The following is an 18,797-nucleotide window of genomic DNA, read 5'->3' as shown; positions in this document are numbered from 1 at the left end:
TTGGCTTTCTGGGCTGCGAGCACACTCAAGAGCTGGCTCATGTTCAGTTTCTCTTCAACGAACACCCCCAAGTCCTTCTCCTCAGGGTTGCTCTGAATCACTTCTCTACCCAATCTGTAGCTGTGCTTGGGATTGCCCCGACCCAGGTGTGGACCTTGCACTTGGCTTGGTTGAACTTCATGAGGTTGGCATTGGCCACCTCTCGAGCGTGTCAAGGTCCCTCTGGATGGCACCCCTTCCCTCCAGCAGTATCAACCAAATCACACAGCTTAGTGTCACTGGCAAACTTGCTTAGGGCACACTCAATCCCGTTGTCCATGTTGCTGACAAAGATGTTGAACAGGACCAAAGGGATATTCCATACCATGTGATGTCCACTCAGCAATAAAAGATGAGAGAAATGTGGGAGGCGAGGCACTCATTATTTATGACACTGCCCTCCAGAGCAACCACTACCTCTACTGAAGGCCTCCTTCCTGGGAAGTGGCCAGACACCACTTGCTGACCGTAAGTAGAGAAGAAAATCTTTGGTTTTCTTTGCTTCTGTGTATGACCCTTGCTTTTGCTTTATTAAACTGCCTTTATTGGTCGTAGAAGTAGTGACAGTAGTTTTTTTCACCGCAAAGGTAATATAAAAAGTTACACAACTTATCAGGAAAATGATAAAAGTCCTACATGGGCTACGAAGATGTTTTTTTGATTTTTTTTCTTTTTTTTTTTCCCCCATGAAGAAGTCTTAACAGGTTTATTTACACTGTAATTTAAGTGAAAAAGAACAAGACAGATATCATAAGCTTTTTTATATTGTTGAATTATTTAACAAGTCGTCTTTAGTTATTTTTCTTACATCTGGCTTACATAAACCCTACTTGAAGTGAAATGGAAAGGTATAGAATCAGCTACACTGTCTGATATTGCTACATTATTTTTTTTTTATTTAAGATACTTACTGATTTTCTCTCATGCACTGTATGCAGATAACTTGAAATTAAATGCAAAAAAGCAACAAAGGACATACAAAGTTCCATACAGGTTAATTTTCTTTTTAAAAGTTTATTTGCTTAGCATATATGAAAACTTTGCATTTTTTATGATTAAAGAAGCAAATACAATGTTGGGAGCATTCTTTGATTTTGGACAAATAATGGCAATGGAATATTAATGCCATTCAGAATAAAGATAACGAAAAAATACATTCTGGGTTACATATTTTCAACATAACACATAGGGACTAAGTACCATTCCAGAGAAACCTCACTGTGTAAAGCCTGTATTTTATATAGACAACTGAGGCAAATAAAAAGACCTTCAGCAACTGGGCATGAGTGCACTGCAGGAACATGAAACTTACTTAGTTATCACTTCCACATAAAGACACCATGATGTTTTCATAATCCCCTTTGAGTTCATCCTGTCAATTTAAGTACAAAAAATTACAATTGTTAGGATAATGGTGTCAAGTTAAATGAATTTCAATGAGCATTCAACGTACATGTACCAAACATCAGTCCTTCACCTAAATAAATTTATCACTTGATGACACATAAGTTAATCACAGACTGAGCTTGAACTGAATACCCTCATGGAAGTTATTCATATGACCTAGAAATAAACACATTCATTTCCAGAGTTGAGCAGAGGCAGACAAGGCCAATAAAAATCCTGGGTGGGTCTCACGGCATAAATAAAGAAGAAAAGCACAGAAAATTTCTGTTCGCCCAGAAACTTCAGCTTTTCTTCTCCAGATAAAGAGAAAAATCCTTCTTTGACGAGTGATGTCCAATGTTCATTAATATTAAAACACTGTACACATTGGTTCTAGGATTATCTACAACACAGGCTAACAGTACAGTTCACCATAGGATGGCTTATTCAGCTTGGAAAAAAATAGATTATATGTGTTAAGTATTCAGTGTAATTATTACATGCCATGTTTTCCCAAATTTGAATCTACTTTGCTGAGATACATGAATTGTTTATTATAGAAAACTATACCTCAGGATGATGGATGCAATCATCACTTTGGAACAAGACGTAATTTGGTAATTACATACCAAATTACAAATCACACACACTTATTAGGGAAGAATAAAAGTGATCTTTGGCACCTAACTGAAAAAGTAGCAGACACCACTAAAAATCAAGAAGGCATTTTAAATACATGTAGGGTGCATGCTTCTGCTCCAAACAAGACTTGTTTTTTCAGTGTTGTCTACTAGCTCCCACAAAGCTGCTTTGCAAGTTTAGTTTTCCTCTAGTACCTCAGTGATTTAAATTTTCTGGAAAATATATTGGGTGGTCTGTCCCCTTTAAACAGATATTTTTGTTAGTTAAACTCATTTACTTAAGTGACCTAAAAAGCAGGCCAAATAAATTTGCACTTAACAAGGTATTTTCAGGAGTACCTCAAATCATAAAAATGAACAGCCAATTGCATCAAGTGTCTTCCATAGAGTTCATAGGGCAATCATCTCTACTCTCCTGCCAATGTACCTTATGTCTGCTCAAGCATAGGAACTTGGGAATACTGGAGTTCCCATTCAGCTCTTAGCTTTTAATCTTAAGGCAATATCTTGAGACTTGTACCACTACTAACAAATTGTTATAGCTTTCGTAACAAAAACATTACTCCAGAAAATGAAATCATTCTACCAGCATGTGCATCATTGGGAACATGAGTTACTCAGCCACTATGAGCTACTCAAGATGAAATGCTCTGAGAAGCAGAACTGTTAACAAACTGTTACCGGACTTCCAAAATCACGTACCATAATGGCTTGGCAGAGAGAGATGCCATACAGCCTCTTGTAATAGCCTTTGATCTCATTCATATCCACTTCATGGCGTGAAACCATGATTCTGATGAGGTCTTTGTGCCGTGTCCCAGCGCCCTGTTAACAAAATGAAAAAACCCAAAAAACCCCACAAAAAACAAAATAAAACAAAACAAACTAAACCAGGAAACAGGAAAAACAGCAGGAAAAAAAGGAAAGGAAAGAAAAGAAAAAGGAAAAAAAAAAGGGGGGGGGAGAAATTACAGATCCGGACCTGCATACTAGACTGTTTCAGCATCTTCAGCTGCCTTACTCAACTCAGGTTCCAAATTTGCTGAAAGGACCATGGATGTCTTGTCAAAGATTACGCTTCTGCAAGGTTCTTGCCCAGATCTGTAGTTGCTTTCTTACTTTCACTAATATTTTTGTGGTATCATAAATAAGAAAAGTTCCAGTTAGATTTCTGTCCCTATCTAGAGTAAAAGATACATGTGTAGATGGACAAATGCCTTCCTGAACACCCTACAGGAAACAGCTTCTCCTATGGAAAGACACTCAGAAGTTTAAAAGGAAGAAATCGAAGGAAAGACATACATCAAATATCCTTCTGCAGTGATTCTTTTATCATGCAAAGGGCTTACAGAGCTGTACGTAGCTTGTTATTTTTCAGCTTACAAAGTACCCCATGTTTACAAAGGTGGCTTTTTTCTTTAGATTACCTTCATTGCCAAGTGGAGTTTTTCAGCAAAGAATGCTGGCTTGCTTGTGGCACACTTCACTGTAATGAAACAATGTGATAAGGTCACATTGTTGTACATGTAACAACTAAGAAAAGGCAAAAGTCTGGAAAGAAAACACTTTAAAAGCAGTCTCGGTGTTCCTAACAGCATATCCTTTTTATCTACTTCTTTCTACCTGTCTTCAAAATATGGGGGAAATAGTAGTTTCTTCTCTGTCTACTCAGAAAGCAATTCAGTCAGGAAAGAGTACTGTAAAGACAAGACTGTGCTGCTAGTTTCCTGCCACAAAATTAAGAAAAATATTGTAGTTCCCACAAAGAAAAATGTGAAAGTGTTTGTATCTTCTGCAGGAGGGCTAGAGGTTATGATCTGATGTTTTGTGAACCAAGTTATACTAAGTACTTGCCCCCGACTTCTGACCTGAAAAGGGATCTGATAGGACTCATTCTTTTATCCAAAGTACATTTGACTGTGATACAAAAGCTGAGAACAAGATGGGTGTCTGCTTCCAGATTTCGTCCCTGACCCACTAATAAGAGTGATTTAAGAGAATCACTGCCTCACCTTACTATTCATGAGGAACAGTAATATTAACGTTCTTAATATACACCTTTACCACAAACCTTATAAGAATATTTTCTTGAACAAAACCGCAGAAGGAAATTTGTTCTATTTTTAATAATCATATATTATAAGTTTATTTGAAAAACAAAACTTGGAGATGAGTGGGTTTGGGTTTGCTTTTTTTGAAGATAGGTTTAAAACTACTGGATTTGTGTGCCTGTTCTGACAGCTCTTTTTGGCATACTGACTTTCTGTAAAGGTCTTCCTATGTTGATGACACACCTATTCTCCTTAGAAGACCTTTCTACATAACAGGATAGGTATTTCATCAGGTTTACCTGAATTTAAACAACTCAAATGTCTATGTTCATACTAGATTTATCCAAAATATTCTTTAGCATGTTTCTCAATGAAGGAGATTAAGCCCAGAGTGTCTTCCTATCAGAGGAAGTATGACAGAAGTAAAAGGTGGGTTTTCATATGGTCAGTATATATAGTAGGTTACAATCTGCAGAACCACTTACCAAGAGCAGTCAGGCAGTTCTCAATATCACCTTTCAGCTCCAAATCCAGTACTTTGTTCATGTCATGCTTGCTGTATTTGGTGTACTTCTGAAAGACTAAATAAGGGAAGAAAACTCAGTGAACAGTAATGAAAATATGGTATTCTCCCTGCATTACCTCTGTCTTATTCTGCTGTCACCACTTCAGCAGTGCACACAGATGAGTGTAGATCATCTCTTGCATTTTTTTCCCATTTTCAGCCAGCACAATGTAAAGAGCAGTGTTACTGCATGGACTGGTGGAGTCAACATAAGGACTTTGTTAGGATGACAGGGTTTATGGTCCCGTTGGCAGGGATGGAAGTGGTCCAATGACTCCACTCAAGCCTGTCACATTAGGTGATATCCCTCTACCCAGGGCAAACTGGCTGAGGAGCAAGACTATGTCGGGAAAGCATTCAGTGCCTGCCACACTGATCCCTTGGTATTGTGATCACTAGCCATGTGAGACTTCATGGTAACAGTTTTGTTAACAACCTAAATGATACTGCTCATCACTAGTATGAAAAGAACAGTCAAGCTGTCAACTGCACCCTAAGAGCAATCATGTGCTCAGAGACCCTTGTCGTAGTCAGATTCACATCTTGATAATCTATATTTTCTCTGAGTTCATGAGCAGGCCATGTTCAAAGTACCCTTCGAGTGAAGCACAAAGTTTCATCCAATATACCTCTTCGGAGATGTGGGTAGCTTCTTGTAGTAAGAACAGTAACAAACACATTAGTATCTGTTCCTTTCCTTTTCTCTCCTGCTTCGTACAAGGCCTGTCATAAATGAAGTAGTGAAGTTTACATCAGTATAGTAAAACTCCAGCAGGAATACTGTACTTCTGAAGTTACAAGACAAACGTAGGCCACTGCTTGTCAGTAATGAACTATAGCCCTTAACACAATCCCTAGCAAAACTCTACAAACCCTCAAACTCTATCTCTGTTAAGTAACACTTTGTCATTCACTTATGTCATAAAAACCTAGAGAACATTGCGCAGCTGAAAAACATATTTTCAGATGTTTTACGATCACCATCTAGCTCTCTTGGGTATATTAGATTCTTGAATGAAGAATATTTTTCATATATCATTATATGTTTATAGTCTGCACAGAAGTCTAGGACTGGTAGTCTTCGGACAAACAATATTATCTCTTATATTAACTGGACAACTGTGAAGGAGAAGCCTATGCACCAAATGCTTCTTGTCTTTTTAACGGAAAGTAAGAACCAAATAAGTGTCCTTCATTTTCCTCACCTTCTCAAACCTCCCTGAATGTATTAAAGACCTCCAAACAGTAGTAAAGAAGATTTAACAACACTCTCTAACCCAAGAGAATTGGTATTGAACTTTTGAGCTTAGACAAAGTGTCAATTTACTGACCTTTTTTATCTGACAAAACTAAACTCCTAATGTAGCAGGAACAAAACCAGTACTGCTCAGTGGCTTTTTCTTGGTTAGATTTTTTTAAAAAATCAATTTAAAGCCAATCCACATTTAAATTGTAACAATGATCAAAACTTTTACATGTGAAAACTCAGGAAAGACTGCAAAGGTTTAAGAAGATTTTAAAAATAGCCACTCTAATTGTGGAAGAAATGCGAGAAAGATAAGTTGTTTATTTCAGAAATATTCAGAAAATGGCTGTGAGGTTGACCCAGTAATTTTCTAAGGTTCATCACTGTAAAGCAATAACTATAGCTACTATACTGCAAGTTCACACTGGTTCAAGGTATGGCAGCTGGTTCTGCACATTCATGAATATACCCTCATCTGTTTATTCAAGAATTGTGCCATAAACAGAAGCAATATTGTGTCTAATTTCTCCAGTTGTTGACCACTACTTCAAACGGTCTGAATGCTTTACGTGACCTAAGGTCTTGCAGAAACGTTTCTGAAACTAGATATTATGGGTAAAATCTAACTTCCTTCAGATAGCAAAGCTTAAGTGAACTTTGTAAAATAATATCTACTCAGAAAAGATTGCTACATAAAATGCAAATCTCTATTAGGTCTGCAATGCACAAGATTCAGGTAGAACGTTCACAGCCAGAGTTTGTTATCTCAAGTTAAGTCAGATAAAGAAGTTCTGCAGAGTGTCAAGCCTGATCTTACCCTGGCATCATTGTCAGCAAGCTCATCATTCACATAAGAATCTTCACATCGGTCAGCCTACATAAATAAATAAATTAAAATTCACTGGTACTCAATCATTCAGTTCACCAAAACTCATAATTTTAGAGTTCTGCTCTGCCATTCTCATACATAACTTAATACATAATTGGAAATAGGTACAGTTACAGCAATCATTCTGTCAATAAATCTATTTGTAATCAAAGAATCATAAAATGGTTAGGGTTGGAAGGGAAAATCATTCAGAGCTCACACTTTTGTAAGGCCACCAGCAACTTATTTCTGAAGTCCTACATTAAAATCCAGAGGAAGTATTTTTTCTTAATGTGAAGTTACAGGTTTAGAAGCTGTGATTTTCCCCTTGATTACAATTCAATAGATTTCTTTCAAGTTGATTTGAAACCAAAACTGAAAAGATCAGAACTATTCATATAGATGTATGAAAAAAACAATCCTGCATGCATGTACAAGCTTCATGTACATGTACTTAACTGCAGAATCAAACATTTATGCATTTTAATGGGGTCTTTTTATTGGGCAACTCATCTGTTTTTGAACACAAATCCATAAAACACTATATCTACATGTTAGCACCCTGCCTGCCCCATTATCTATCTAACTACTAGAAACATATCTCAACAGCAAAACAAAAGGTTTATTTCTTTTCTTGTAAGCATTTCTTTTTTCTCTCTTTCTAGTCAATTGGCATGACATTCTGCTTGTTGTTTTTTCAAGTGCTTACAGACAGTTACCACAAAAAAAAAAAAACCATAACTGATAATAATTTATAATTTATAATTTATAATTTATAATTTATAATAATAAATAATAAAAACATAACTGATAAATAATAAACATCACTGGTTTTTAAAATGCTTTTGAGACAAAATCTCATCATAGCTTGTTTAAGAAGAGTTTTATATGATCTAAGATACGGAAGTAAAAAATAATGCAAATAAACAAATATTATCTAAATCCTTATTTATTTTATGTATTTCTCTAAAATAGTCTTGACAATATTATTTTTTTATTACAGATAATGTTACGCAAAATGCTTAAGCACAGCGTACCTTGGCAAGAGCAACCAAAGCCTTCTGAAAGTCTCCAGATGTGTCAGAGATAATGTCTTGTATCAGATCTCTCTTCAGTACTGAAATCAAAACAAAAAGGTTTCATAGCTTGCTTTAAAGTTATCAACTAGGTTTACTAGATGATCTTTAAAGATCCCTTCCAACCAAAACTATTCTATGAGTTTTTCAGTCTTTTCTTAATTTCCCACTTAAATATGCCCACTAGAAATTCAGTTTTGTTACTTTCATTCATTTTCAAGAGAAGAGTTATATCTGTAACATGTCCTCTAATCCCTGAGATACGCTAAACACAAAATCTTCTGAAAAAGTAATTCTCAAAGGTCTTGTGGGTGGCACTGTCTTGGGTTCTTGCTTGTGAAATACAAAAAAAAAAAAAAAAAAAAAAATTGAAACTTTTTCTGAGCCATCTGTGTTTTAATCTTACTTCTCATTGTTCTTATAAGCGTTGAACTCCATCACAGAACTCTCCTCCATAATTCAAACTATTAATCTGGGCTTCTAACTGAGATAATTTGAATTTAAATCTCTTGGAAAAGTTAACCCATAATCTCAGAAAACATAATTTAATTTGACAACACTGATTGACTGCAATAAACTCTACATATATGAGAGATGCCACATTACGCTCTAGTTATCTATTCGAAGATTTTTGCCTTTCAGTTCACTGGTTGCTCCTACACTAATGTTATCTGTGTTGCAAACTCAGTAAGGCATATTTTACAAGCCTAGTGAGATCTTAAGGAGCTTAGTTACAAGAGAAGAAAAGCAGCTGGGTTTTGCTAGCACCCTAGAAAACATCTAAATACATGGCCCATTCCATGATACATTTGGAGTTCTGGCAGTAATGATGTGCTTTTTCCTTCTGTATTGGGATCCACAGAGATCGGAAAAAGTCGGTACGACCTCTCTGCCCTGCAACTCCTTCCATTTCATGTGAAGCTTTACTTGCCTCCTACAATGTCATCTCCGCTTCCCATACTGAGAAGTAGGCCTGTGACTGTAATATGTCTGCTGTAGTTATGCCATTAATACTTCTTTCTTGCTCCGAATTACCTTCTTTGTAGTATCTGCCGGCTTCTCTGATCTCTCTGTTATTTCTTGAGGCCAGAATTTCAATTAGGGTATCTTCATCAGTTCCAAGCCCCTGATAAAAGTAATTGAATTTTTAGAAATATTATTTGATACAGCAAACTCAAAATTTAGAAGAACAAAAGTAAAATGAAAATCACGGACTTGACTTTGAAGGCCCCACATGAAACAAGAAAGGAAAATAGAAAACATTTTTGTTCCATACAATATTGTTATTTCAGGTCTTTTGGAATTAATTTGGTATCTCATTTAGTATCATTGGTACCCAAAATAAGTGCTAAAGGAGTCGAGCAGTGCACATGAAAGATACTAATGTAAAATTTATAAAGAAAAATATCCCTGTCCCGTTTTGTTTTCTCTTATGTAAACATACAAGTAAACATTACAATTCTACTACTACATCAGCAATCAGTTTTCAGAAGGCAGAATGAATTCCTTCTCACAAAAATACTTCCTCCAACTCACTCTGACATTCAGTGGAAATTGATCGTTCTTCTCAGAGCCTGGATTACCAGTACAGATATATTTTACAAAATGAGGTTAAAATGAAGACAATGCATGAGTTTTGATATCCAAGTCTGGTGTCATTTACAGGCACTGATATTTGTTTATGTTCCTTAGAAAAGTTTTTTCTCAGGCATTGTTACCTCACCTTCATAGAGGCTCTTAGCTCTTCAGCATCAAACTGAGCTGGAGTTTTGAGCAGAGCCACAACAACATCTTCCAAGTGGCTTTTCAGAACTTTTTTCAAGGCATCTTCCAGACTCTGTGATAGGAAGAATAAGAAATACACTAAGCCCGTGAATGGTAAAAAGCTGCTGTTCGGCTACAGTCCAGAAATCAGTCTCATATCTGATCAATCTTAGTCCATATCATTCATTTAGCTACTAGAAAGAAATAAGAAGCCCTAAATGAAATTTTAAATTTGTCATCTTTATGTTAATTGAAGTGTCAGGTTTTTTCAGTATGTAGTAAGGAGTGCTTTCACACATTGCAATTCAGCCATATTCACTCTTTTACTGTATCAGAAGTAGATTCAAAATACACTGCTTGGTTTTTTAAGAGAATGTATATTGCTGTTATGAGTATGACTGGGTTGCTTATATGGATAACATTTTAATTCATCCATTTATTGCATGAAGGATACAGAATTTGCAGTGGAAACTCTGTGGACGTAGTGTAATATTCCTCTACACAAACCTCCAAGTCCTAAGTTATGATTTTGGCTATATTGTAATTTGACCTATATTTAAATTAAAATAAAAAATATCTTATACGTTCTGCCTCGTATTTGGAAATGCTAAATAGTATGTTTTGTTACATTAAAAGTTACAGCCCTATTCTCTACCAATATGTTTCCAGGTTGTGGTTGTAAGTGTGAGAAGGTCAACCTGCTTTGTCAGGGTACCTAAACCAATGCAATCATTTCAGAAGCCAGCACTATGTCCATAGTTAGCGCTGTTCTCCTTTTGATGGTATGCTTGGAATCAGCATATCTAATAATCTAACAGCATTAGTCTCAACATGTCTTTGAAGTTTTATTTTAATTTAGCTCTTTAAAAGATAAAATTGCAAGGCTGGAGCTTACTCTGAGCAAAGAAGAGGGCTGTGAAAACCACAAGTGAGGTTTCCTGAACTGAAACAAGAAATTTAGACTAAATGAGATATTAGATTATTTTCTAATTTTATTAGAAAAATCTATTTTTATTTTTCAAATATTAATTAGAAATTCTAATTTTAAAAGTTACACTCAAAGGAATCACTTTCCAAGGAGGAAATGCTCAGTATCTCTGGTATACCAACTGTGCTATTATAATTTCGATTTAAAGTTTCAGGTTCAACTGGAGAAAAATTGTTATAGAGAAAATTAAGAGCAATTAAAACTTTTTCCAGAAACATGTGGTAATTTCCAAGCATCTCAGTTCCAGTGACTAGCAGTTTTATCACTCAGAGGTAGAAGAACACTGTCCTTGTACACCCAACCCTATACCAGTGTTGGTATACTTGTGGAACAGTTATGGTCCTATAACTTTCCTATCCTATTTAGTATTATATCTGGACTTCAATATTCAGAGAAGTGTCTCCAAGTCCCTTTCTCCATCCCTCCCTTTCTCTCAGCAGACTGTCTCCCAGGTGGTACTGAAATTTGCATTCCCATTGATTTAGTGATTTCAAAAACCTCTAGGGCGTTCAAAAAGCTGGAAATTCGGAATTCAAAGTTTCTCTTTTTATTTAAAAATAGTGGTCACTGTATTCAAAAGCTCAGCATTGGCAGTATAGTTGCAAGGTATTACCATTCTGTCATTGTTCATATAAATTTAAGCTTGACTTGAATATACTTTACCTTTCCCTTAGCCTGCTGATAGGCAGCTTTGATCTGCTGACGCTGAGCATTCGTTCTTTTCGTCAAAATGTCAATGATGGTGGCTTCATCCACACCTATGAGTCACCAAACAGCAAAATGTCTAATATCTTTGAAACATTATAGCAGTTTCTAGTGCATTGTTTAGCCAAATAATATTCTTAAATATTTTTTATTATTTGTGTTATGTCATATTTTGATTTCTTGACACACTGACATTTAACCAAAGGAAAAACTGTAATCATCTATTGACTTACAATTAGCGAAGAAATCAAATAAATAGATTCCCAGAGAATGCAGAAGCCTATGTTTCGAAAATATGTATAGGAAGTCTTAAAAGTGTTCTCTGAGTGCAGAACTCACACTACAGAGTAAATAAAAAAAAATAAAAATTAGACAGCATACTCATTTAATCTCAGTAAGTCAAATTGAAAAATATTTCAAAGTACAGGCAAATTGCCTAATAGGAATTCCATCAAAAGAGAGAAGCACAATACAGGCATATATTACATTATCCCTGCCTTTTTCAGGGATTTTATGGAAATTAAATTAAAAAGTATTAGTATGGTACGTTACAGTGGTTTTTATTGTCTAGACATTAAATTTTTACAATCCTTCCTTCAGCATATTCAAGTAGTTTTATTAAGGTCTGAAACTGTAATACAACATTAGGGTATCAAAGAGTTGAGATTCTTCACCAAGTGGCATAATTTAGTGTATTGCCAAGCTTATACAAGCAGAGGCACCTCTCCTTCTTGCCATTACCTCTCACTTTTTTTTTAGAGTATTACATTGTAAATTACGCTGTATTTTATACAGTGCTATTTTCCAAATATCCTAAGGAAGAGTCCTAATGGAGCAGGTTAAATATTTACTCCTCTTACCCTTTACAGTAATAGCTCTGTCTAAAGCAACAACATCAGCTGATGGATCAAAGTTAGGGTATGTCTGTACTCCAGGGCCACCTTTTGAACTTTTCTGCAGAGAAAAAAAAAATAAAAAAATAAAGGAAAAATCGTAACTGTTCATTCCAAAGAAGCAGTTTTAGGTGCTTATATAAACCATGTGTTTGGGATTACCTATTATGACTATCAAGGAACATACAAAGTTTTGTAGCTACAGAGAACTAAACAGTCTCAGTAATAGATACTGATTGGATCTATTCCTTTCACTCCTCTTATATTAAACAGAAAGGTGCCTGGAGACCTATTTCTCAAAGTCAGATTCCACAGTAAAGTACTTCTTAACTGTCACTTTCAGCAATTATGGCCAGTTTTAGATGCCCTAAACCCACAATTAAATACTACAGGCACTGCCAGTAAAGTGCTACTAATTTCTGTGCTCATCTTAAACAAACGGACTATGCATCACATGAAGCGATTTCTCAGCTGACTCACATCTAAGGCTACACGCACTTCTTGCATGCAAGATCTGGGAGCAAAGTTCAAACCTAATCCTACAAGGAAGTCGAGAACTGTTACCTAACTTCCTTGAAACTTAAAATGTAAGCCACACTTTCTTCACAGGCATTATCTACTGTCTGCTTTTGGTAAATCCACTCCTAAATGGAGTGTAGGGAGTTGACTCCCTAATGAATGTCTAGAGGGCTCTGGGAATACCTGAAGATGACGAATTCCACTACATGACATGTTACATGAGTTGCCCTAAGTCAGCAACATGACAAATCATGTTACTCTATGAGCCTATAACCCAACAGCACAACCTAACCCATGTCCACTTCTTTTACAGAAGCTATAAAATGCTCCAAGCTTCTTGGATTAAATATTTATAGAAAATTCCCATTGGAATGATACATACTGAGATTTTTTTACCAAAAAAAAACCCCAACAAAAACCCAAAAAAAAAACAAAAAAAAAACAAACAAAAAAAAAAACAAACAAAAAAAAACAAAAAAAAAAACAAAACCCACAGTAGATTCTAAACATTTTCAGAATCACTCTTTTTCCTGTTTCAACAACTCACAATGTTGTTAGGGGTTTTTTTTAACTCCTTTGCTTCTAAAGTTAAATAGCACAAAAGAAGTGGCTTATGATACATGTTTTGCCTACAGCATTCTGTGTTGAATTTTGTACACTTCTGATGCTTGAAAATTAAATATTCAACCCCCCACACAGGGAGTAAGAGAGCAGAGGGACCACGTACTAAAGCAGTGTCTTGCATACTTTCAGAAAAACCACTGTGACTTGTGTAGTCAGGCAACAGAGGAATCGGACTGGCTAGCTGCCTGTTTCCCAGACACACCAGGTTAGTCTTCATATACTGGTTTCCATGACAAACTAGTGACAATAAAAAAACTGTAACCACCATAACGAGAATGATTCAGAACTTTGGGAGTGCAAGCAGGATTGGAAGAGGGAGCCAAAGCTTTATGCACAAAATGTTGTGGAGTCAAAATTACAAAATTACTGAAATTTCTGCCCTATGTTCAATTTCCTTCTTTCTGGACCTTCTGGGGCTTCACAGTGTACTGCTTTACCTTTGCTGACAGTCATTTCATTATCTTAACTTCATTATTATAAAGACAGTCCTCATCACGCTAGTACACTAACTCTTCATTTCTCACCACAAGCCTCCCTTCTAATCAATCTCACTACTGATCATCTGAGATGTTTTATTACATACTACAACTCTTTGCACCATAAGCATGACATATGATTCAAAAGCTAGGACATATACTAATGACTTTAGTTCCTCCTTTACATTCCTGGGCTCCAAATCATGGCTTTCTGTACCTCAGCCTACGAGTCCCTGATTTTCTCATGTACGTCATCTGAACATGTTTGCACACATTCACACACCCATGCATCAGATTACTACTTTAAAGAGAAGACCTGAGTGAATCAGTGATTGGTCACTGGAAATTACAATTTCACTACAGTAACTTGTTCTTCCTAGGAATTGATAACTGGACTGATAGGTGCAGATAAGAGTAATTTTTCATCTGATAGCAGACTTACTAGGTTATTAGATTCCATTAGACTATATGATGCTATTAAATTGGGTTCCATTTCTAATCTGCTGGTGTTTTGCCATTGTTCTTCCTCCCTTTGAGTATATTAAAGACATTTGGCAGCCTATACCTTTAAATCAGTTCTGAATGTGCTTGAAAATAAGCATGATGCTCTCAGCAGGTGGTAATACTTACAATACATTCCTGCTCCTGATTTTCCATGAACCATGCTTGTTTCAGAAATTCTGATACCATAGCCATGTTGACAGCGTTTCTGTGAAAAGATGCACCAAGTATAAAACCAATTTTTCATCAAGTTACAAACTATCTTTCACCATTTTCAGTACCAGTGCTACTCAAGATCTCCCACTCTCAAAATCCTTTCTCTTCAACTATGATATGCAGAGGTTAGTTTCCCAAGTAGTAATTGGCCTGTGCTACTGGAAGGAAGCAAGTTTCTGTTTGCCAGGTGATGCAATACTCCACAACTGTTTGCTCACCCCTACAGCCTTAGTTACTTGCAGAAGTTTTAGATTAAGCAATATCTAAGCATTAACATTGATTTACAAAGGAAGGTTACCAGAAACAAATTGAAGTCTGTCTTTCCCCATTAGTTATGATATCAGCTATGCTCATTTAGCTTACTGAATATTTGATACTGTTCAAAATCAGTGGTGAACAAGTATTCTTGTCTGATAATTTACTGTGATTGAAGCTTTTGTGTGTTACAACAAAAGATATTCCCTCTCATGTAATTTCTTTGACCAGCCGCTTCCTAAGGAAGACAAGTAAAATTAGACAATTACACCTACACTATTCCTTATTTCTTACATATTTCCTCCAATTTCTACAAAAGAATAGAGTATTACCCATTTTAGAAGGCAAAAGGGTAATTTTTGCTTTTAAACATTCAAAATTATAATCAGTCCAGCTTTCCCATAAGATATCATAAAGAACGGGGAAAAAACCTAATGGTGATGTGATTTGACATTGAACACCCAAAAATTAATGAATAGATTGCTTCATAACAACCTTGGTGTTATGAATATTCTGTTTGCTAATAGAAAAAGAGAGGGAACAGAGAAAACAAATTCATGTTTTATCAAATACAGTACTTTTGGTCTGCTCAAAGTACTTTTTTTCCCTAACACACTTTCAGAGCAAACAGTAGGGAAGGCTTGGGTTTAAAGAATACATATAAATAATAAACTAAAGAAAATGTTGCTGAGTAAACTGGAGCATCTTCGAATCTAGTGTGAAGAAACAAGAGGCTATTTGCAGTCTTAGGATACAAATCGTATAACGCGGATCATATAAATGGCTGTAAAAAATTATGTTGCTTATGCTGCAAACATACTTCTCTTACTTATGCCCTGCGTCCCATAGGAAGGGCAAAAAGGAGTAATTTAAAACAATACACACCTAGGACCCAGAAGTGTAGCTGCAGGCCTGCTGCTTCTTTCCCTCACAGCAAAACTGCAAAACTCACTTTCACATTCAGCTGCCAACAAAGTAACAGCTTCCTCCTACAGTCCTCCTTCAGCCCAGCTCCACCCTTCCCTTCCCACTCAAACGCAGGAGCCACCTACACTCCCTCTTCCCCAGAAATCTCTTGCTTCTGTGCCTTTCCCACAGCCCTAAGACATAAAATTCAGCCCTGCCTGTGCTGCCAGAAAAAAAACTAATCTGGCTCCAAATCTGTACTTGTATGTCGCTTAAAGCAAATCTTATCTTGGTGAATAATTGTCAGAATATTGTATAAGTTTTAAGGCCAAAATTTTATATAAGTTTTGCTTATTGAGGATGAGAAAAAGCATACTTACATTGCTATTAAAAACAGCATTTTATCAAACAGTTATAATAATTCCTGTACCCTTCTTGTATTGACAGAATAAGTATATGAGGCCAGATAAGGTGTACAGTATCAAAAGTTTTGCTGCATTTTAAAACAGCACACATAAAGGCCATATGAAGCAGGATGAAAACATTTTAAAGTCTTCATACTAGGGTTACTGAGTCACCAGCAGAGATGTACAGATATGTCTGTTGACTGATAGATTCACAGAGTGAATAATCATTTAAAACTAACAAGATTCAGTCTCACAGTACCAAATCTGGCAAGAGGTGGCAGCAAAACTGTGTTTTGATTGATAGAGTAACGCTTCTCTGGGAAAGCTGGCTCCAGAGAGAACTGCTAACACCTCAATTTCTTCTGCCTGTCACCACAGCCATGGCTCACCCGCAGCTCTGGAGATTTTGCTGTGCTTGCAGATGACTAGAGTAGGCAGCTGCTAGCCTACACTGAATTGGGTTTATTAAGTCTCTAAACATTTATGTCTACCTTAATTTAAATTAGAAATACAATAAAAGAATACTGTGCCTTAAAAATTGTCCTTTTCCCTCTTTTTTAAATAAGAAACTTTGGCACATACATCCGCTTGTTTCCAGGAAAAAATATATGTGCCTATGGAGTGATACAAACAGAAAGTACTGTAGAAAAGTATGACACTTCTTTCTAGTTACTCCATACAAAATACCTATTTCAGCTTAATAAAACTCTGTTTAATAAAATATTGTCCATGCCCCTTCCCAAACTCGAATGTGTAGATGTCAAATTAAAAAGGAAAGAGGATCAAGAACGTTCCAAATTGGAACGATCAACATTGAAACTGGAAGAAAAAATCAGACATGCAGACTGAAAGCCCTAACTCTTGCTTCGCAATAATTACTGCAATTATTTTCTGATTCCCAGTCCCCAGAAGAGGCACCCTGATCTAGATATATGAAAATTTTTAAGTTTTGAGAAAATACTGAATATTTATTAAAAAAAAATTAAAGACACAGATCAGACTTTTACTCTAGAGTCTGCTAAATGACACCATTTCTCCATGCTTATTTAACCGTATCATGAACTGTATCAGATATATCATCCCTGGTTACTGTCCAATCCTAGTTATCAGGACCTTGATGTATAAGTTAGAGTCATTACACTCTATCAGAAAAACAGACCACAGATCTAACACAAGAATTTAATTTACAGTGGAAAGTCTACTGAATACAAATGAAAACATCAGAGAGAAAACAATCTCATCCTTGGAAAATTCAGTGGAAAGTTTTAGCAGAACAAATCCCAGATGATACAGCCCTTATTCATGTGGCTTTTCCGAGGTTCTTAGTCACAAAAGCAGGGGGTTGCTTTTATGTTTCTGAAAGATTGCTTTGCCTCATTTTCATCACTTTCATAAGCAAAGACCCCTCTACAGTCCCAAAGCAGCAAACTGTTGTTGAAGTAACAACAGCTGTTTCTTCTTTAAATCTCCATACAAAGCACACTATTTTTCCAGGAACTCCAGTTTTACTGCAGATTTCTACAGCAGCCTACTACAGAGGCAAAGAGAAAGCATAAGAAACTTTCAACTCCAAATAAGTTTGATTTTAATCTTTTAAGGTGTTTGGGTTTGGGTTTTTTTCCCCCAATTACTTAAGTTTATTAAATAAAAGCAGCAACTGTCCAAGCCCTTCCAAGTACATGAAATGTTTGAAAACTGAAAGAATTCCTCCTGCCCACGTCCATCTTTCCCTTGCCAGTAAATTCAACCCACAGGAATTTCCACCAGGTCACTTGACAAATTTAGCATACAATTCTTAAAGTTCATAAGATCTACAGAAAGCAGCAACGAACTACAAAAACCTACCTTCTTCCTCCCAAATACTCTTCTCAGGAAGGCACAGTCAGTAGTAAGAGTGCAGAGGGCTCTCTGCGTTTTTATAGCGTGGCGCGGGAGACCCCACCTAGCAACCAGTGTTTCCACAGCCCAGCAACCATCTGCTTTTTGCAGCAGCTGAATCTTGGTGCTGCCTAAAACACAGGACCACACAAAACAGTCATTGCAAAACTATGCGCTGGAGAAATCAGGAGCAAATTTCAGAAGGGGAGAGATAACAAATGAGCATGCCATGGTAACTCCTCTCCCCTGCTATGGCTACATCCCTCACTGTAGTAGATTGCCATAAAACTTTCAGGGTCATAAGATCAAAATGGTAAAAAAAAAAAGCTTCACATTTTGACAGACATGTCTGATACCACCTCAGAGTGAATATGTTAAGATGTATCTTTGCTCGGTGAAACTTTGAGAGAAAAATGGGTGCAGAGGAGTCAATGTAGCTTCCACGTTTCACTGAGCTCTGGTTCTTCTGCACAAAAGCCCACGGTAGAACTGGCCCAGATATTGATACCTTTTTATTGTTTGTTTGTTTGTTTGTTTGTTTTTAAGAAGCATATAAAAGGTGGCAGGCTTAATAGAAGAACAATAACTAACACCTACATAATTAAAAACAGGTTGAAACATTCAGATTAAACTCGGAAGTTCAAAGTGAGAGTGGTTTGCACAAGACCAGGGAGTTCACCAGCCTGCTAGAAGCAGTTTTCTACAAGCAGTTCCTTATCAAGCCAGCCAAACACATTTTTCAGAGCACGTCCGGCACAGCACCACACAGTCTATCACTAACATCTCAGATTAG

General features: G+C 36.4%; 1 protein-coding gene across 1 annotated transcript; it reads right to left on the bottom strand.

Annotated features, from left to right (window-relative positions):
- Window positions 1-1,033: 1,033 nt before the first annotated feature.
- ANXA1 (annexin A1) lies at window positions 1,034-18,135 on the bottom strand. Its single transcript, XM_030469986.1, has 13 exons — window positions 17,972-18,135; window positions 14,472-14,550; window positions 12,190-12,283; window positions 11,288-11,382; window positions 9,596-9,709; window positions 8,908-8,998; window positions 7,834-7,913; window positions 6,746-6,802; window positions 5,312-5,405; window positions 4,603-4,698; window positions 3,494-3,552; window positions 2,769-2,891; window positions 1,034-1,411 (listed from the first exon to the last, which is right to left on the bottom strand). Exons 2-13 carry the CDS (start codon window positions 14,535-14,537, stop codon window positions 1,352-1,354), a joined length of 1,029 nt encoding a protein of 342 aa, XP_030325846.1. The 5' UTR covers window positions 14,538-14,550; window positions 17,972-18,135; the 3' UTR covers window positions 1,034-1,351.
- Window positions 18,136-18,797: the final 662 nt, after the last annotated feature.

This window comes from Strigops habroptila, chromosome Z (assembly GCF_004027225.2).
Source record: "Strigops habroptila isolate Jane chromosome Z, bStrHab1.2.pri, whole genome shotgun sequence".
NCBI classification, from domain to species: domain Eukaryota; kingdom Metazoa; phylum Chordata; class Aves; order Psittaciformes; family Psittacidae; genus Strigops; species Strigops habroptila.
The sequence above is the reverse complement of the archived record's forward strand: the minus strand, read 5'-3'. Positions and strand labels throughout refer to the sequence as shown.

Excerpts from the sequence above, each read along its gene's own strand:
- ANXA1 (XM_030469986.1), bottom strand. The coding sequence starts at position 14,537 with ATGGCTATGGTATCAGAATTTCTGAAACAAGCATGGTTCATGGAAAAT. Across the intron at positions 4,699-5,311 it reads CTACCCACATCTCCGAAGAG|TCTTTCAGAAGTACACCAAA; the intron begins GTATATTGGATG and ends TCCCTTATTTAG. Across the intron at positions 1,412-2,768 it reads CTCTCTGCCAAGCCATTATG|GATGAACTCAAAGGGGATTA; the intron begins GTACGTGATTTT and ends TTAAATTGACAG.